The 21,473-nt window shown below is 42.2% G+C and overlaps 1 gene segment (V, D, J or C); it reads right to left on the bottom strand.

The window, feature by feature from the left end:
• Positions 1-5,630: 5,630 nt before the first annotated feature.
• On the bottom strand, positions 5,631-10,363 carry LOC135554521 (Ig mu chain C region membrane-bound form-like). The segment is given in 6 exon segments: positions 5,631-5,928; positions 6,736-6,890; positions 7,706-8,023; positions 8,546-8,863; positions 8,994-9,278; positions 9,473-10,363. Coding segments are annotated over 6 exon segments (1,536 nt in total).
• Positions 10,364-21,473: the final 11,110 nt, after the last annotated feature.

Genomic DNA, 21,473 nt, shown 5'->3' with positions numbered 1-21,473 from the left:
TGGTGAAAAACCTGGCTCCCTGCAGGATCTCGAAGGCTGAAGACATAAGAGGAAGCGGATAATGATTCTTAACTGTTATGTCATTCAGCCCTCGATAATCCACGCATGGGCGCAGGGACCCGTCCTTCTTCTGAACAAAAAAAAACCCCGCTCCGGCGGGAGAGGAGGAGGAGACTATGGTACCGGCGTCGAGCGAAACCGACAAATAATCCTCGAGAGCCTTACGTTCGGGAGCCGACAGAGAGTATAATCTACCCCGGGGGGGAGTAGTTCCCGGAAGGAGATCAATACTACAGTCATACGACCGGTGTGGAGGGAGAGAAGTGGCCTTGGAACGACTGAACACCGTGCGCAGATCGTGATACTCCTCCGGCACCCCTGTCAAATCGCCAGGCTCCTCCTGTGAAGAGACAGAGGAAACAGGAGGGATAGCAGACATTAAACAGGTCACATGACAAGAAACATTCCAGGATAGGATAGTATTACTAGACCAATTAATAGAAGGGTTATGGCGCACTAGCCAGGGATGACCCAAAACAACAGGTGTAAAAGGTGAACGAAAAATTAAAAAAGAAATGGTTTCGCTATGATTACCAGAGACAGTGAGGGTTAAAGGCAGCGTCTCACGCTGAATCTTGGGGAGAGAACTACCATCTAAAGCGAACAAGGCCGTGGGCTCCCTAACTGTCTGAGAGGAATGTCATGTTCCCGAGCCCAGGTCTCGTCCATAAAACAGCCCTCCGCCCCAGAGTCTATCAAGGCACTGCAGGAAGCAGATGAACCGGGCCAGCGGAGATGGACCGGAAAGGTAGTGCATGATCCAGAAGGAGAGGCCTGAGTAGTTGCGCTCACCAGTAGCCCTCCCCTTACTGATGAGCTCTGGCTTTTACTGGACATGAGGTGACAAAATGACCAGCGGAGCCGCAGTAGAGACAGAGGCGATTGGTGATTCTCCGTTCCTTCTCCTTGGCCGAGATGCGGATACCCCCCAGCTGCATAGGCTCAGCATCCGAGCCGGCGGAGGAGGGTGGCAGTGACACTAAATGAGTTCCCGAGCCATGAAATACTTTAAAAAGCTGGTCATGGCCCACATCAACACCATTTATCCAGAATCCCTAGACCCACTAAAATTTGCATATTGCACTAACAGATCCACAGATGAGGTAATCTCTATTGCACTCCACACTGCTCTATTGCACTCCCACTCCCCACAAAAGGAATACCTACAGTGGCATGTGAAAGTAATCACTCCCCTTGGCATTTTTCCTATTTTGTTGCCTTTTTGAGGGGGTTGTATCATTAGATTTACATTACATGCCTACCACTTTGAAGATGTAAAATGTATTTTATTGTGAAACAAGAAATAACACAAAAAGAAACAAAAAACTTGAGCGTGCATAACTATTCAACCCCCCCCCCCCCTAGCAAAAACTGCTCCACCTACTTGAAGTTGGATGGGTTCCGCTGGTGTACAGCAATCTTTAAGTAATGCCACAGATTCTCAAATGGATTCAGGTCTGGGCTTTGGCAAGGCCATTCCAAGACATTTAAATATTTCCCCTTAAACCACTCGAGTGTTGCTTTAGCAGTATGCTTAGGGTCATTGTCCCGCTGGAAGGTGAACCTCCCAAACAGGTTTCCCTCATGAATTTCCCTGTATTCAGCACCATCCATCATTCCTTCAATTCTGACTAGTTTCCCAGTCCCTACCGATACAAAATATCCCCACAGCATGATGCTGCCACCACCATGCTTCGCTGTGGGGATGATATTCTAGGGATGATGAGAGGTGTTAGGTTTGCTCCAAACATAGCGTTTTCCTTGATGGCCAAACAGCTAACTTTTAGTCTCATCTGACCAGAGTACCTTCTTCTATATGTTTGGGAAGTCTCTCATATGCCTTTTGGCGAACATCAAACATGTTTACTTATTTTCTTCTTTAAGCAATGGCTTTTTTTCTGGCCACTCTTCTGTAAAGCCCAACTCTGTGGAGCGTATGGCTTAAAGTGGTCCTATGGACAGACACTCCAATCTCCGCTGTGGAGCTTTGCAGTTCCTTCAGGGTTATCTTTGGTCTCTTTGTTGCCTTTGATTAATGCCCTCCGTGCCTGGTCCGTGAGTTTTGGTGGACGACCCTCTCTTGGCAGGTTTGTTGTGGTGACATTCTTTCCATTTTTTAATAATGGATTTAATGGTGCTACGTGGGATGTTCAAAGATTTTGATATTTTTTCATAACTCAATCCTGATCTGTACTTATCCACAACTTTGTCCCTGGCCTGTTTGGAGAGCTCCTTGGTCTTCATGGTGCCGCTTGCTTGGTGGTGCCCCTTGCTTAGTGGTGTTGTCGACCCTGGGGCATTTCAGAATAGGTGTATTTATACTGAGGTCACGTGACAGAACATGTGACACTTAGATTGCACACAGGGGGAATTTGTTTAACTCATTATGTGACTTCTGAAGGTAATTGGTTGCATCGGATCTTATTTAGGGCTTCATAGCAAAGGGGGTGATGCACTTTTATTTTTTTCATTTCACTTCACTAATTGACTCTTTTCTGTATGTCCATTACATGAAATCCAAATAAAATATTTTTAAATTACAGGTAATGCAATGTAATGCAACAAAATAGAAAAAATGCCAAGGTGGATGAATACTTTTGCAAGGCACTGTATGTGAGAATGTTATTAATTGACTACAGCTCAGCGTTGAACACCATAGTGCCCTCAAAGCTCATCACTAAGCTAAGGACCCTGGGACTAAACAACTCCCTCTGCAACAGGATCCTAGACTTCCTGAAGGGCCACCCCCAGGTGGTAAGGGTGGGTAACAACACATCCGCCACACTGATCCTCAAAACGGGGGCCCATCAGGGGTGCGTGCTCAGTCCCCTCCTGTACTCCCTGTTCACTCATGACTGCACGGCCAGGCACAACTCCAACACCATCATTAAGTTTGCTGATGACACAACAGTGGTAGGCCTGATCACTGACAACAATGAGACAGCCTATAGGATGGAGGTCAGAGACCTGACCGTGTGGTGGAAGGACAACAACCTTTCCCTCACAGTGATCAAGACAAAGGAGATAATTTTGGACTACAGGAAAAAGAGGACCGAGCACACCCCATTCTCATTGACGCGGCTGTAGTGGAGCAGGTTGAGAGCTTCATCTTCCTTGGTGTCCACATCACCAACAAACTAACATGGTCCAAGCACATCAAGACAGACCCCTCCTGTCTCAGCCGCCAGTATTTATGCTGCAGTAGGTTATGTGTCGGGGGGCTAGAGTCAGTTTGTTATATCTGGAGTACTTCTCCTGTCCTATTCGGTGTCCTGTGCGAATTTAAGTGTGCTCTCTCTAATCTCTCTTTCTCTCTTTCTTTCTCTCTCTCGGAGGACCTGAGCCCTAGGACCATGCCTCAGGACTACCTGACATGATGACTCCTTGCTGTCCCCAGTCCACCTGGCCGTGCTGCTGCTCCAGTTTCAACTGTTCTGCCTTGCCATGCTGGTCATTTATGAACATTTGAACATCTTGGCCATGTTCTGTTATAATCTCCACCCGGCACATCCAGAAGAGGACTGGCCACCCCACATAGACTGGTTCCTCTCTAGGTTTCTTCCTAGGTTTTGGCCTTTCTAGGGAGTTTTTCCTAGCAACCATGCTTCTACACCTGCATTGCTTGCTGTTTGGGGTTTTAGGCTGGGTTTCTGTACAGCACTTTGAGATATCAGCTGATGTACTAAGGGCTATATAAATACATTTGATTTGATTTTGATTTGACAGTCGTGAAGAGGGCACAACAAAACATATTCCCCATCAGGAGACTGAAAATATTTGGCATCCTCAAAAGGCATCCTCAAAAGGTTTTACAGAGAGCATTCTGGCGGGTTGCATCGCTGCCTTGTATGGCAACTTCGCAGCCTCTGACCGCAAGGCACTACAGAGGGTAGTGAGTATGGCCCAGTACATCACCGGGGCCAAGCTTCCTGCCATCCAGGACCTCTATTCCAGGTAGTGTCAAAGGAAGGCCCTAGAAATTGTCAAAAATTCCAGCCACCCTAGTCATAGACTGTTCTCTCTGCTACTGCACAGCAAGCGGTATAGGAGTGCCAAGTCTGGATCCTAGAGGCTTCTAAACAGCTTCTAGCCCCAAGCCATAAGACTCCTGAACATCTAATCAAATGCCTCAATTACCTCGACACCGGTGCCTCCACACATTGACACGTTGACTCTGGTACCCCCTGTATACAGCCTCGCAATTGTTATTTACTGCTGCTCCTTAATTATTTGTTTTTCTTATCTCTTTCTTTTTGGGGGGATATTTTCTTAAAACTGCATTGTTGGTTAAGGGCTTGTAAATAAACATTTAACTGTAAGGTTGTATTCGTTGTATTCGGCGTATGTAACAAATACTATTTGAATTGATTTGACGTAGAGGGGGACACTGTTTGACCGGGAGACACTATTTGGCATGACAAATAGTGTCAAATAGTGTCACCTTAAAAGGCTTAGACTTTTAGGGTGAAAAAGGTCCCACAAATCTGCTCCAGAAATAAACATTTTTAGCTATGGTAAAGTGGTTTTCTGCATTGTAAAGGCGGAGACAAAGCCATGCTCCATTTGTTTCTATGGCAGAGGCTGTGGTATAGCTACGCCCAGAGCCATATAGAAATTAATGACACTAGCTAAATCTAATCATACTTTCCTGAATTGAAATGGTTTTCAAAGACAAAGTAAAATGGTGATATAACAAATATAACAACAGCCTGAGGGCAATGGACTTGAAACAACAATACAGAGGTAACCATGTGCCATTTAATATATCATCTGACCACCACTAGTGCTCCCAAGTCTAAATTACATGTGCATTCATTTTTTTGAGTGTTCCATTTAAAAGGAATCACGATTAGGAAAAGTTTCGAAGCATACCTGAGAGTTCCTCAACTGATACCAGTGTGTGGCGGCACATCGATTGGGAACCACTGATCTAAGTTACCAAATAATCAACAACTTAGATAAGAAACCTACGTTTGAACGGAAATGTATGACTTTTATGGCATGAGATAATTCCAATGTAATGGAAATTGTGGAAAAATATATTGTGTGTGTAGTAACCCTATTAAAGAATTACAAAGCGACACGCCCAACTTTACACAACCACATGACATACATAGGAAAATCAAATCACTGAAATACTTGTTTATATGTATTTATATACAATATATGTGTGTGTGCGCGTGCGTGCGTTGCTTTCGTACATGCAGTCTTTCTCTTCTTTCGAGGAAGTGTATTTGTGGCCCTGGCAGTTGCTGGACAGTTTCAGTGCCACAGGTGTGGTATCAAGGGGATAGAGAGAGAGGAAGCTGCTTTTGCATGACACTGTTATTAGACAAATTAGAGAACCAAGAAACCACCACAGATCAACTGATAACAGAATGTTGAAGTCTTAGTTAAATATTACAGATATAGCCTAACGTTGTTTTAATCTGTCCTGGGAGGGAATACAGCTGTACATTGCCTCCATAGATAACTGCAAAGCAGAAACACTCCAATCAGTAACGTCTTTGGATATAGGATGTGTCCATCTCCCAGCATTAGCATCCAGTGGATGTCTCAGTACAAAAAAATGACTAGCTAAGAGTTAGACTTTATTAAAGTGTAAAAGGACACACAGACATCACAGGACACTCTTATACTTAAAGATACTGTACAATAGAAATGAACAAATGAAAAATAACATCACTACGATGCTTGTATAATAGTGAGAACACCAATACTAATCAATCATAATCAATAATGTATAGGATATATACATAACATTATTACTGAAGAACACTACTATACTCCATAACCATCCCAGACCACCACTTTCTAATCTAGACACATCTATCTCTTTGGTCCATCATGTGTTCTTCACTGCTTCATCTGAAAGGAGGCAGAGACAGATACTGGTTATTACAGTAAACAGACAGCAAAGTGGAACAGCGTAGGTTACCTTGGCCCACAAAGAGTTTCTCCTCTGTGTATATAATCATATTTGGAAGTTTCTCATCTCTCCTCTTTGTATATAACCATATTTGGAAGTTTCTCATCTCTCCTCTGTGTATATAATCATATTTGTAAGTGTCTCATCTCTCCTCTGTGTATATAAACATATTTGGAAGTTTCTCATCTCTCCTCTGTGTATGTAATCATATTTGGAAGTGTCTCATCTCTCCTCTGTGTATATAATCATATTTGGAAGTGTCTCATCTCTCCTCTGTGTATATAAACATATTTGGAAGTGTCTCATCTCTCCTCTGTGTATATAAACATATTTGGAAGTGTCTCATCTCTCCTCTGTGTATGTAATCATATTTGGAAGTGTCTCATTTCTCCTCTGTGTATATAATCATATTTGGAACTGTCTCATTTCTCCTCTGTGTATATAATCATATTTGGAAGTGTCTCATTTCTCCTCTGTGTATATAAACATATTTGGAAGTTTCTCATCTCTCCTCTGTGTATGTAATCATAATTGGAAGGGAAAGGAGCAACTATCGCTAACAATAAAATCAAATCAAATCGTATTGGTCACACACATATTTAGCAGATGTTATTGCAGGTGTAGCGAAATGCTTCTGTTCAATTCAACACTTGATACATAATTGTTTTATTTAAAATCATGACGTTTCAGCTGCCAATGGCCTTCATTAGAAGTCTACAATCACAATAAATAAGTGGTGTCAGTACCTTGACCAGGCTGAGCACTGTGCTGTAGGTGAGAGAGAGAAGGAAGAGGATGATGAAGGAGGAGGTGGTGGACCACAGGCTGCTGAACTCATCCTCATCGTTGTCCGTGCAGCTCAGAGCGAAGCCCGCCTCAGGCTCAGTCTGTAGGATGTTCTCTGAGAACAGGGAGAGAGACAGGTGGTGAGGAACGGACATATACTTGTGTCTGCGTGTGTGTGTGTTCATGTGTGCTTGCGTGTTTGTGTGTGTTCATGTGTGATTGTGTGTTTGTATGTGTATTCTACACCTCTATTAGTCTTTATCATATTCTAACAAACACAGCTACATGAGTTCAAATGATATGGACACACACAGACACACAGAGAAGAAATTAAACTGAGCTGTGCAGACATATCTTGTCTTAATATTAACACCCACTCACATAATGTCAAACTACACCTATACACTAAATAGTACATCCGACCACCTGACTGGAAGCAGAGAACTACTATGTGGACTCTTCAGTACTGTTGTCTTTTCATGCCAAAATAATTGTCTTCATTTTGTTTTTATACTGTATGTACAATAGACCAGTATATTTTCTAAGACTTAAAGTAATTGACATACGAACTCGAAACAATGTGATGTTAAATGCAGTATTGTTTATTAGCCTGTCCCCACATTAGGAAGATACATTGAACAATGACAAAGGACAACAATGGCAACACAAGGATGTGCAGTTGGACTGATGTCTTATAACACAGTAGACTGGACAATATCACATTAGACAACATACATGTCTATAGTCAACACAACAATGACAACACTAACATGTTAAATTTAACTCAACAAGGACAATAATGAATGACATCAAAGAGGACAACAGGGGACACACCTAGTAATTGGATATTCTGACCCACAGAGGAGTCAATAAGGAGAAACAACAACACAACACACAGAGATTAAAATCACATATCTTGACATGAGTTACCCTTGGACTTCGACACACTGTCCTCCTTAGCTGCGGTGTTGTTGTCCAAGCCGGCGTGCCTGACAGCGCATGTGAAAAGCACTTCTGTGTCCCACACATTCTTGGCAGTGGTGAAGACGCTGGTGACAAGGTAGCTGCCTTTCTGGGTTTTCTGAGGAGGGCTGGTGACCCCCTCCTGATAAGTGCCAATGCTGCCCACCTTCCATATGATGTACACATCACAGAGAGACGGACTGACCACCAGGCACAACAGAGTCACTTCCCCCTCCATGGGGTCTTCCTTTGGGACAAGGTGAACGGACACTGAAGGGGCTTGACCTGAAAGAGGATTCATTTTACGGAGAAACGTTACTCTCTTGTTCGTGTAACCCACAGGAGGTTGGTGGTGTGTTAATTGGGGAGGATGTGCTCGTGGTAATAGCTGGAGATGAATAGGTGGAATGGTGACAAATACATTAAACATGGTGTCCATGTATTTGATGCCATTCCATTTACTACGTTCCAGACATTATTATGAGCCGTCCTCCCACCAGCAACATCTTGTGGTTTAGGCACATATGACAACCAGTATGTGAATATCAGTTTAAAATCCAACCTAGTGTTCCTTAACCCTGGTTCTGGAGCAACACAGGGGTGTTGAGGTTTCTGTTCTAGTCCAGCACTAACACACCTGATTCAACTAAGCAAAGGCGATAATTAGTTAATGACTAGTTGATTTGCTGACTCAGGTGTGTTAGTGCTGGGTTGGAGCAAAAGTCTGCACATCCTGTGCCTCCCTCTCCAGAACCTGGAGTAGGTGACCACTTATCACAACCACATTGAGATGTTTCAGTGACCTACTTCCTTTGGTGAAGCTGATGTCCTGAATGACCGATGTGTCTTCACCACTCTTCATGGCAGAACACTGGACTTTGTTCACGTTGGTCCACTCTGTCTGGTCTATGGTCAGAGTACTGACCCTGCTGTTCAGGTTGCCGTTTGATTCAATGGGTTTCATAATGATGCCTCTCGTCTTGGCCTGTCCGTTGACCTGCCAGGTGATGTTGGTACCAGACACTGTGTCCTGGTCTGTAGCAGTGATGACACAGTCCAGCACCGCTTGGTTGTCCAAGAACACCTCTCTCACACGCGGTGGGTTCAGAGTCACCGTAAGTGGTTCTGAAAGGGGAGAGCAGCAGTGTGAAAGCAGGACATGTTGATGTTACTGATGAGGAACTACACTAAATAATATATATACTGCATGTGAGCATGACATCTATTGTAGTACAGTCTACTCCTATGTACAGACCTGTTTTGGAGATCGTCTTGATGGTGGGTTGTCCCTGGTGCTCCACCACACAGCTGTACCTGACCTTGTTGTTCCAGTCAGTGTTGTTGACCTTCAGCAGACTGCTGGCTGAGTAGAGGCCTGATGGCTGTTGGCCTACAGTAGGGGTCGGGCCCTCCACCTCCATGTCATTCTTCTTCCAGGTGACAGTGACTTTATTGGGTGCGAAATCTTCAATCATACACATCAGGTACTGAGTGGTGCCAATGGGTGCCGACAGCAAAGACACTGTTGGAAGCTTTGAGACTGTGTAGCGGTAAAAGAAATGTCTGCATGTTAGTTTAACGCCTTATTAAAATAAGACATCCTGGGTAAACACCAAGTATCATTTTATAAACAGGTTTTCTAAACAGAAATAGTTCACATCACAAACATTAAAATGTAATCTTTAGAAAAATAGAACCAACTTCATAAAAAAAGAAAATATAATGACCTCTTACCTGGTTTAATGATGACTGCTTTCTTTTCAATTCCAAGATGATCCACAGAACAGCTGAAAGACTTTGAGTTTCCCCAGTCATCCTTAGACAAGCGGAGCTGACTGACTCCTGTGTAGGCTCCCCCACTCTGAACCGACGGGTACTGGATGAAGTCCGTCAGCACACTGCCGCTGGCGTCTGTCCACTTGAATGTGAGTGAGGAAGGTGAAAAGCTGGTAGCTAGACAACCGATGCTGTAGATGTTGTTAGAAGGGGTTCCACAGTTCATAAGAGTGAGTAGAGTAGGGGGATGTGGCTGCTGCAAGAAAGAAAGAAAAAAAGGTAACACTTGATTTGAATGTACAGAAATGACCAGGTAACTATTTGGAATTACCCTGGTAAAAAGGTCATTACACAGTTGTAACCTAATAACTACTTTTTCTTTTAATCCGGCACTATACGGCACCATTTAATTCCATGTAGTTGGTTGTCTTGTATTCTTTGTTGCATAACTACCACTACATTTCTAGTTTTATTAGTTGTATGTAGTATATTACAAATACTTACTTTCAGGTTCCTTCTCAACAATGCAACAACAATAAGAAATAATAAAAGATAAGAATACGAACATAAAGTAACTGGCTTAGTAGAATAGAATAATGATGATGACAATTAATACTCAATTCAATATAGGCTAAGATGAACTCTTATTATTATACCTATAACCAGTGTATGTGTTAGACTCCCACATAAATAGCCTACATTTTCATTTTCACATGGTAGTTTTTGACCTAAAGCAAAGTCTACATAGTCAACTAAATAAACATCAATCGCAAAAAGTGAAAGACGTATGTGGACAGATGAACAAACAATATACTGCTTTTTCTAGGTGTGCTACACTAACAACATTATCCAAGAGTAATAATGTCTACTTTTCTCCAAAAAACAATGATTTATCTTCAATCTACAACAATTTGATTGCATTAAAAAAATGGCTTACCTGATGAGATTGTGACCATTGTCCCTTTCCCCCAATAGTCAAAGAAGCTATACACAATGTGACAAGGGCATATGCCAAGCAATACAACAACTACCCTCTTTACAACAATCAGTTTCAACTAATCTTGATAACTTCAAAGTACATTGGTTTGTAAAAACAAATCTAAATAGAAACTACATTGTCACAGAGTCAAACTTGGTCAACAATGTAATTCCACAGTATGTAACATTTTCTCTTAGACTGTACATTTTTTCTGAGGAACGAATGGTTTTCTATTTATAAGACTTTAGGAAACAAACTTCTGCATTATTCTACAACAGCAGAACCTAGAATTTGAGGAACTATTTGACTTTCAAGGAAATAAGCAAACTGAGGTAAACCTTTTCTTTAGTGGACTAAGGACATTTTGCATCTGAAAAATGCAAAAGACAAAAATATGTTCTTTCTACACTCAAAATGAATGGGAAAATTACACATTTGATGTATATTACATTTAAGTTTGCTTACCTGCTGAGACGGTGACTTGTGTCCCTTTACCCCAGTAGTCAAAAGCATCACAATGTTGTCTCCATTCACTGCATGTACAAAAACCCTGCACTTCAAAAGGCAGCTTTAAAGTCATGATAATGAATTCAATAGAGATGAAAATATAATGCAATATCGTAATATTATCAAACACCTGATTTCTTGAGGACAGATGTTGTGAATTCAGTTTTGTATACATTTAAAAAAAATGATGCTCAGGTCCATGTCATGACATCACTCCATCAATATATACGTTTTAAAATGTAAAACGATTTACAATGGGGTTATATCAATATCAGACGATCATTTGAAGAATATTGTATGGTTTCTCCCCATTCTCCCAATCCTCATGCAGATATAATGCAGGTTTTGTCTCTGAGGTTTTTGTAAAGCCTCATTTCACAGTGCCACCCATCCCATATCACAGTGATATACCCCAGCACAAAAACATCTCCTTCACATCTCCATAGGGATTCCATATGACTCTGCTCTCAGTGAGGTATAAGAAACATAAAACCATCCATAATACAATATATTATAACAATACTAAAGACTCTTACAGTATCATATTCATCTTTGATTTGGTGGATTATTGTTTCTGACAAAAGGTCTATCCATTTAATAGTTTAACCTTTAATAGTTGTTATTTAGTCAGCATCATTATGAATGGTTTAACCTTTCATAGTTGTTATTTAGTCAGCATCATTATGAATGGTTTAACCTTCATTTATAGTTGTTATGTGGTCAGCATCAGTATGACTGGTTTAACATTTAATAGTTGATATTTAGTCAGCATCATTATGAATGGTTTGACCTTTAATAGTTGTTATTTAGTCAGCATCATTATGAATGGTTTAACCTTTAATAGTTGTTATTTAGTCAGCATCATTATGAATAGTTTAACCTTTAATAGTTGTTATTTAGTCAGCATCATTATGAATGGTTTAAACTTTAATAGTTTTTATTTAGTCAGCTTCTTTATGAATGGTTTAACCTTTAATAGTTATTATTTAGTCAGCATCATTATGAATGGTTTAACCTTCATTTATAGTTGTTATGTGGTCAGCATCAGTATGACTGGTTTAACCTTTAATAGTTGTTATTTAGTCAGCATCATTATGAATGGTTTAACCTTTAATAGTTGTTATTTAGTCAGCATCATTATGAATATTTTAACCTTTAATAGTTGTTAATTAGTCAGCATCATTATGAATGGTTTAACCTTTAATAGCTGTTATTTAGTCAGCATCAGTATGAATGGTTTAACCTTTAATAACCATTATTTAGTCAGCTTCCGGTTCCGGTTGGAGCGAGCGGTCGCATCTACACTTCGGTCCGCAGGTAGTATAACTTTTCATTACATTTCGTTATAGTACAACGGTTTGATTTGTCTTATCTTAGCAATTTCTTCTTAGCTAGCTACATAGCCGTCTTTGTATCAACGACAATTGCATATTATCGTATTTCGTCGTCCTAACGTATCTGCCCAGCAGCTAGCTAAGCAGCTAGCTAACATCCACTGTCCACTAGCACTGTAGAAACTATTACACTCAACTGAACGACTCGATTAGCGTAGTGTCAGCTAGCTACATAGTTGTCTTCGCTGTCTTCGTATCCAAGATAATTGTGCAGTTTAGAGTGTGTAGACTTAGAGTGATTATCTTAATTTACCGAGGTTAGCTAGCCAGCTATTTGTCGTCCTTAACGTAGGAAATGCTGCTAGCTAGCTAGCCAACAGCTAGCCAACCTCTACCGAATTGAACTCCAACTACCCGGTCAACATTCCGCGTCGCTCCACAGGTAGTATCACATTTTTCATTTCACTTCATTACAGTACAACGGTTTGATTTGTTTGATCGTAGCTAGCCAGCTACATAGCCGTCTTTGTATCTAAGACAATTGTGTAGTCTAGAGCGATTTTCTAGGTTAGCTGGCCAGCTATTGTCGTTCTTTTAACGTAGCTAGCCAGCTAGCCCCGAATAGCAGCACTGTAGTAACTATTACAGTACAACGGTTTGTTTTGTTTGATCGTAGCTAGCTAGCTACATAGCCGTCTTTGTATCTAAGACAATTGTGTAGCCTAGAGCGATTTTCTAGGTTAGCTGGCCAGCTATTGTTGTTCTTTTAACGTAGCTAGCAAGCTAGCCCCCGAATAGCAGCACTGTAGTAACTATTACAGTACAACGGTTTGTTTTGTTTGATCGTAGCTAGCTAGCTACATAGCCGTCTTTGTATCTAAGACAATTGTTTAGCCTAGAGCGATTTTCTAGGTTAGCTACATCGCAGCCACTACCAGCTAGCCTACTCCAGCAGTACTGTATCATTTCAATCATTTTAGTCAATAAGTTTCTTGCTACGTAAGCTTAACTTTCTGAACATTCGAGACGTGTAGTCCACTTGTCATTCCAATCTCCTTTGCATTAGCGTAGCCTCTTCTGTACCCTGTCAACTATGTGTCTATCTATCCCTGTTCTCTCCTCTCTGCACAGACCATACAAACGCTCCACACCGCGTGGCCGCGGCCACCCTAATCTGGTGGTCCCAGCGCGCACGACCCACGTGGAGTTCCTGGTCTCCGGTAGCCTCTGGAACTGCCGATCTGCGGCCAACAAGGCAGAGTTCATCTCAGCCTATGCCTCCCTCCAGTCCCTCGACTTCCTGGCACTGACGGAAACATGGATCACCACAGATAACACTGCTACTCCTACTGCTCTCTCTTCGTCCGCCCACATGTTCTCGCACACCCCGAGAGCTTCTGGTCAGCGGGGTGGTGGCACCGGGATCCTCATCTCTCCCAAGTGGTCATTCTCTCTCTCTCCCCTTACCCATCTATCTATCGCCTCCTTTGAATTCCATGCTGTCACAGTTACCAGCCCTTTCAAGCTTAACATCCTTATCATTTATCGCCCTCCAGGTTCCCTCGGAGAGTTCATCAATGAGCTTGATGCCTTGATAAGCTCCTTTCCTGAGGACGGCTCACCTCTCACAGTCCTGGGCGACTTTAACCTCCCCACGTCTACCTTTGACTCATTCCTCTCTGCCTCCTTCTTTCCACTCCTCTCCTCTTTTGACCTCACCCTCTCACCTTCCCCCCTACTCACAAGGCAGGCAATACGCTCGACCTCATCTTTACTAGATGCTGTTCTTCCACTAACCTCATTGCAACTCCCCTCCAAGTCTCTGACCACTACCTTGTATCCTTTTCCCTCTCGCTCTCATCCAACACTTCCCACACTGCCCCTACTCGGATGGTATCGCGCCGTCCCAACCTTCGCTCTCTCTCCCCCGCTACTCTCTCCTCTTCCATCCTATCATCTCTTCCCTCTGCTCATACCTTCTCCAACCTTTCTCCTGAGTCTGCCTCCTCAACCCTCCTCTCTTCCCTTTCTGCATCCTTTGACTCTCTATGTCCCCTATCCTCCAGGCCGGCTCGGTCCTCCCCTCCCGCTCCGTGGCTCGATGACTCATTGCGAGCTCACAGAACAGAGCTCCGGGCAGCCGAGCGGAAATGGAGGAAAACTCGCCTCCCTGCGGACCTGGCATCCTTTCACTCCCTCCTCTCTACATTTTCCTCCTCTGTCTCTGCTGCTAAAGCCACTTTCTACCACTCTAAATTCCAAGCATCTGCCTCTAACCCTAGGAAGCTCTTTGCCACCTTCTCCTCCCTCCTGAATCCTCCTCCCCTCCCCCCCTCCTCCCTCTCTGCAGATGACTTCGTCAACCATTTTGAAAAGAAGGTCGACGACATCCGATCCTCGTTTGCTAAGTCAAACGACACCGCTGGTTCTGCTCACACTGCCCTACCCTGTGCTCTGACCTCTTTCTCCCCTCTCTCTCCAGATGAAATCTCGCTTCTTGTGACGGCCGGCCGCCCAACAACCTGCCCGCTTGACCCTATCCCCTCCTCTCTTCTCCAGACCATTTCCGGAGACCTTCTCCCTTACCTCACCTCGCTCATCAACTCATCCCTGACCGCTGGCTACGTCCCTTCCGTCTTCAAGAGAGCGAGAGTTGCACCCCTTCTGAAAAAACCTACACTCGATCCCTCCGATGTCAACAACTACAGACCAGTATCCCTTCTTTCTTTTCTCTCCAAAACTCTTGAACGTGCCGTCCTTGGCCAGCTCTCCCGCTATCTCTCTCAGAATGACCTTCTTGATCCAAATCAGTCAGGTTTCAAGACTAGTCATTCAACTGAGACTGCTCTTCTCTGTATCACGGAGGCGCTCCGCACTGCTAAAGCTAACTCTCTCTCCTCTGCTCTCATCCTTCTAGACCTATCGGCTGCCTTCGATACTGTGAACCATCAGATCCTCCTCTCCACCCTCTCCGAGTTGGGCATCTCCGACGCGGCCCACGCTTGGATTGCGTCCTACCTGACAGGTCGCTCCTACCAGGTGGCGTGGCGAGAATCTGTCTCCTCGCCACGCGCTCTCACCACTGGTGTCCCCCAGGGCTCTGTTCTAGGCCCTCTCCTATTCTTGCTATGCACCAAGTCACTTGGCTCTGTCATAACCTCACATGGTCTCTCCTATCATTGCTATGCAGACGACACACAATTAATCTTCTCCTTTCCCCCTTCTGATGACCAGGTGGCGAATCGCATCTCTGCATGTCTGGCAGACATATCAGTGTGGATGACGGATCACCACCTCAAGCTGAACCTCGGCAAGACGGAGCTGCTCTTCCTCCCGGGGAAGGACTGCCCGTTCCATGATCTCGCCATCACGGTTGACAACTCCATTGTGTCCTCCTCCCAGAGCGCTAAGAACCTTGGCGTGATCCTGGACAACACCCTGTCGTTCTCAACCAACATCATGGCGGTGGCCCGTTCCTGTAGGTTCATGCTCTACAACATCCGCAGAGTACGACCCTGCCTCACACAGGAAGCGGCGCAGGTCCTAATCCAGGCACTTGTCATCTCCCGTCTGGATTACTGCAACTCGCTGTTGGCTGGGCTCCCTGCCTGTGCCATTAAACCCCTACAACTCATCCAGAACGCCGCAGCCCGTCTGGTGTTCAACCTTCCCAAGTTCTCTCACGTCACCCCGCTCCTCCGCTCTCTCCACTGGCTTCCAGTTGAAGCTCGCATCCGCTACAAGACCATGGTGCTTGCCTACGGAGCTGTGAGGGGAACGGCACCGCAGTACCTCCAGGCTCTGATCAGGCCCTACACCCAAGCAAGGGCACTGCGTTCATCCACCTCTGGCCTGCTCGCCTCCCTACCATTGAGGAAGTACAGTTCCCGCTCAGCCCAGTCAAAACTGTTCGCTGCTCTGGCCCCCCAATGGTGGAACAAACTCCCTCACGACGCCAGGACAGCGGAGTCAATCACCACCTTCCGGAGACACCTGAAACCCCACCTCTTCAAGGAATACCTAGGATAGGATAAGTAATCCTTCTCACCACCCCCCCTTAATGATTTAGATGCACTATTGTAAAGTGGCTGTTCCACTGGATGTCAGAAGGTGAATTCACCAATTTGTAAGTCGCTCTGGATAAGAGCGTCTGCTAAATGACTTAAATGTAAAATGTAAATGTAATAGTTGTTATTTAGTCAGCATCATTATGAATATTTTAACCTTTAATAGTTGTTATTTAGTCAGCATCATTATGAATGGTTTAACCTTTAATAGTTGTTATTTAGTCAGCATCATTATGAATAGTTTAACCTTTAATAGTTGTTATTTAGTCAGCATCATTATGAATGGTTTAACCTTTAATAGTTGTTATTTAGTCAGCATCATTATGAATAGTTTAACCTTTAATAGTTGTTATTTAGTCAGCATCATTATGAATGGTTTAACCTTTAATAGTTGTTAATTAGTCAGCATCAGTATGAATGGTTTAACCTTTAATAGTTGTTATTTAGTCAGCATCATTATGAATGGTTTAACCTTCATTTATAGTTGTTATGTGGTCAGCATCAGTATGACTGGTTTAACATTTAATAGTTGTTATTTAGTCAGCATCATTATGAATGGTTTAACCTTTAATAGTTGTTATTTAGTCAGCATCATTATGAATGGTTTAACCTTCATTTATAGTTGTTATGTGGTCAGCATCAGTATGACTGGATTAACCTTTAATAGTTGTTATTTAGTCAGCATCATTATGAATGGTTTAACCTTTAATAGTTGTTATTTAGTCAGCATCATTATGAATGGTTTAACCTTTAATAGTTGTTATTTAGTCAACATCATTATGAATGGTTAAACATGTAATAGTTGTTATTTAGTCAGAATCTGTCAGGACCCGGTTTCGAACCTGGGTCTCCGGAGTGAGAAACAGTCACTTAACCAACTGAGCCACGAATAGACAGCAGAACCCAGAAGATGAGGCAGACACAGCAGTACTTAAGACGGTGTATTGAATAAAGAAAAAATCCTAAAATAAAAAATGGCAAATCCAAAAGGTGGAAGGTAAAACACAAAAAGATCTAAAAAGAAACTCACCAAAACTAAACAAAAACAAAAAAAAAGAATACCACAAGAACGTTACCCGGAATCGACAAGAGCACACAGAACACTAGGGCAGGGTGCTAACATACAAACACAGAGCACAGAACTGAGGGAAACAAAGGGTTTAAATACAATCAGGGGAAACGAGACACAGGTGCAAACAATAATGGGGGTCAAGGGAAAAACACAGGGACAAAAAGCACAATGGGGACATCTACTGACAAACAACTGGAACAACCCTGGCCAAATCCTGACAGAATCATTATGAATGGTTTAACATTTAATAGTTGTTAATTAGTCAGCATCAGTATGAATGGTTTAACATGTAATAGTTGTTATTTAGTCAACATCGTTATGAATGGTTTGGATGTTCACAATCTTTATCACTAATTTAACAAAGAACAAACTTAGTATCGCTTAATTAAAAAATCTACTTGTAAACCTGCATATAAACATGAAACAATTTTGTACTTCCATGCACATGTCTGTTACTCATGGTTACAATATGTTTGCAGATACATGATTCTAATGATGTATAAAGCTTTTCAGACAGTTTATCTCATTCCCAGGAAGTGTCTATTTTGACTGTGACAATGTGAACTGGGTAATGCTTAGGGAACGATGGCTTCATGCTACAGACATCTTTGTTTTTGGACAGGTCTTGCTTTGCTTCACACCACTGTGTGTCATATCTGACAGCTTTACCACAGACTGGATATAGACTATCAACACAGATAGAATACACAGATACCTTACAGGTGATGCTCCAAGACTCTCTGGGCTTTACAACCATTGGGCTGCTGAGTTCTGAGTCAACGATACCGTACACACCTGTGGGGGGATTGAGATATTTGAAAATGGTCTAACATCAGGTCCATGATAAGCTGATGAAGCTGGATTGTGTTATAGTAATACTTATTTAAAAAATGAACAGGAGGCAGCTGCCGGCAGCAGAATCAGAGATGCAGTGAACATTGTTTGTGTGGAAGCTGAACTGATGGGGACAATACTTATTTACTCCAACTAGGTGAAGGAGAGACAGACCCTTCTACATATACTGTACAAAGAGGGGAATTTATTTGCATCAAAGTCTGAGATTTAGGATTAATGCAGAAGTACAGTTAGTACGTTTCTAGTACCACGGTGACATGTGGAGTAGAGCATAATTCTGAACGTAATAATACAATTATCTGTTATGGAATGCATTGTGCAGCATTATGAATGGTTCTGTTCTAGTCGTGGTGTACAGTATGTCATTCTAATCATTATCATTGATGCACAGATGGAGATAATCTAACTATCGGTGTCCACCAAAGATACAGTATATACAGTACATGGCCTATTACTCTTTTCATATCACAGTAAATCATCTGCTATCAAAATTCCTCAGTTATATTTCATTATGCTCAATGAGGACATTAATTCCTACAATTCAAACTCCTAATTGGATTAGACTGATATACAAGTGAATGTAAATAAGCTGTCATCAAGATGATATTTACTGACTAACATGGCCAGAGTGGTTTAAGTTTCATTGAGCTTGATGAGGAATGGTATGCTGTGAATACACGTATTCTGGATCCTCTTACATACTATTAAGACTACTCCAGTGAGAGAAGTGCTTGATTAGTTTGTACAGCCCTGCAGCCTCCTGTGTCACTGTGTCTCTGGCACAATAATAAACAGCAGAGTCTTCAGTGTTCAGGCTGTTCATCTGGAGATACACCTGGAGATTGTGAACTGACCCTGAACTGACTGGGAGTAGTAGATAGTACTACCACTTGGACCAGAAATACAAGCTATCCATTCCAACCATTTACCAGAAGCCTTTCTGATCTAGTTCGTCAGAGTTAGTTGAGAATCCAGAATATGTACAGGTCAGTTTGTGGGATTCTCCAGACGTTTTAGCAACTGGTTCAGAATCAGTCAGTGTTTGGCCCTGAAAACCTGTGAAAATTCAAAATGACAATGTTTAACACTATCACATAAAAAAAATTGAAGTTTGAACACATCCCATTTTATTAATCTGTAGGGCATAAATCTGTTAATATTGAGTTATAATGGTTACAATTAATACTATTTGAAAAAGCCTGTTTGAGAATGATTCTAGTGGACACAACAGACTCACACACATACCGTGAATGAACACCAACATAAGTATTAAACTATAGAGTCCTCATTGTTCAGTATTAGTTAATGCAGGTCTCGCATTAACTAATACTGTTAATGCAGAGAACGCTGATAAACTGAGAGGGCACTGAACAGAGAGAAAAGTTGCACTTGGCCAAATCATTTCCAGTAATTAATGAAATAATTATACATTTACTATGACACTTCACGACCCACCAATAACACACTAGGTCATGACTGATACTTTAAGTGTTAAGAAAGGCTGCAGTAGGGTATTGGCCCAAAACATTATCATACATTATCCCTGCATATTGGCTATGCTTGAAATGCCCTGCCAATGTTGTTCTTCTCAGATCATTTTGAAACTATATAAGGTACCAGTCAAAACTTTGGACACACCTACTCATTCAAGGGTTTTTCTTTATTTTCAACTATTTTCTACAGTGTAGAATAATAGTGAAGACATCAAAACTATGAAATAACACATGGAATCATCTAGTAACCAAAAAAGTGTTGGCATTCTCTCAACCAGCATCACCTGGAAAGCTTTTCCAACAGTCTTGAAGGTGTTCCCACAAATGCTGAGCACTTGTTGGCTGCTTTTCCTTCAATCTGCAGTCCAAATCATCCCAAACCATCTCAACTGGATTGAGGTCTTGTGATTGTGGAGACCAGGTATACTGATGCAGCACTCCATCACTCTCCTTCTTGGTCAAATTGACCTTAGACAGCCTGGAGGTGTGTTGGGTCATTGTCCTTTTGAAAAACAAATGATAGTCCCACTAAGCGCAAACCAGTTGGGATTGTGTATCACTGTAGAATGATGTGGTACTGTAGCCATGCTGGTTAAGTGTGCCTAGAACTCACAGACTGTGTCACCAGCAAAGCACCCCCACACCATCAAACCTCCTCCTACATGCTTCATGGTGGGAACCACACATGATGAGATCATCCATTCACCAACTCTGCTTCTCACAAAGACATAGCGGTTGGAACAAAAAAAATCTCAAATTTGGACTCATCAGACCAAAGGACATATTTTCACCAGTCTAATTTCCATTGCTCGTGTTTATTGGCCCAAGCAAGTCTCTTCTTATTATTGGAGTCCTCTAGAATTGGTTTCTTTGCAGCAATTTGAACACGCAGGCCTGAATTACGCAGTCTTTTCTGAACAGTTGATGTTCAGATGTGTCCCTTACCTGAACTCTGTGAATCATTTATTTGGGCTGCAATTTGAGGTGCAGTTAACTCTACTTAACTTATCTACTGCAGCAGAGGTAACTGAGTCTTCCTCTCCTGTGGCGGTACTCATGAGTGCCAGTTTCATCATAGCGGTTGCTGATTTGTGTTACTGCACTTTAAGAAACTTGAAAAGTTCTTTAAATTTTCGTATTGACTGACCTTCATATCTTAACAGAATGATGGATTGTCATTTATCTTTTCTTATTTGAGCTGTTCTTGCCTTATTTTGGACTTGGTCTTCTTCCAAATAGGGCTATCTTCTGTATACCACCCCTACCATGTCAAAACACAACTGATTGGCTCAAAAGCATTAAGTAGAAAATAAATTCCACAATTAACTTTTAACAAGGCACACCTGTTAATTGAAATTCATTCCAGGTGACTACCTCATGAAGCTGGTTGAGAGAATGCCAAGAGTGTACGAAGCTGTCATCAAGGAAAAGAGTGGATACTTTGAAGAATCTGTTTAACACTTTTTGGCTACTACATGATTCCATATGTTTTATTTCAAAGTTTTGATGTAGAAAATTGTTAAAAAAATAATAATAATAAATAAAGCCAAACCCTTGAAATAGTAGGTGTGTCCAAACTTTTGACTGGTACTGGATATATATTTATTAATCGTATATAATAATTGAATATACCAATTATTGGTGTCACTCAA

This window comes from Oncorhynchus masou, chromosome 14, assembly GCF_036934945.1.
Source record: "Oncorhynchus masou masou isolate Uvic2021 chromosome 14, UVic_Omas_1.1, whole genome shotgun sequence".
Classification (NCBI taxonomy): domain Eukaryota; kingdom Metazoa; phylum Chordata; class Actinopteri; order Salmoniformes; family Salmonidae; genus Oncorhynchus; species Oncorhynchus masou.
Note: the sequence above shows the minus strand (reverse complement) of the source record. Positions and strands in the feature narration are given on the sequence as shown.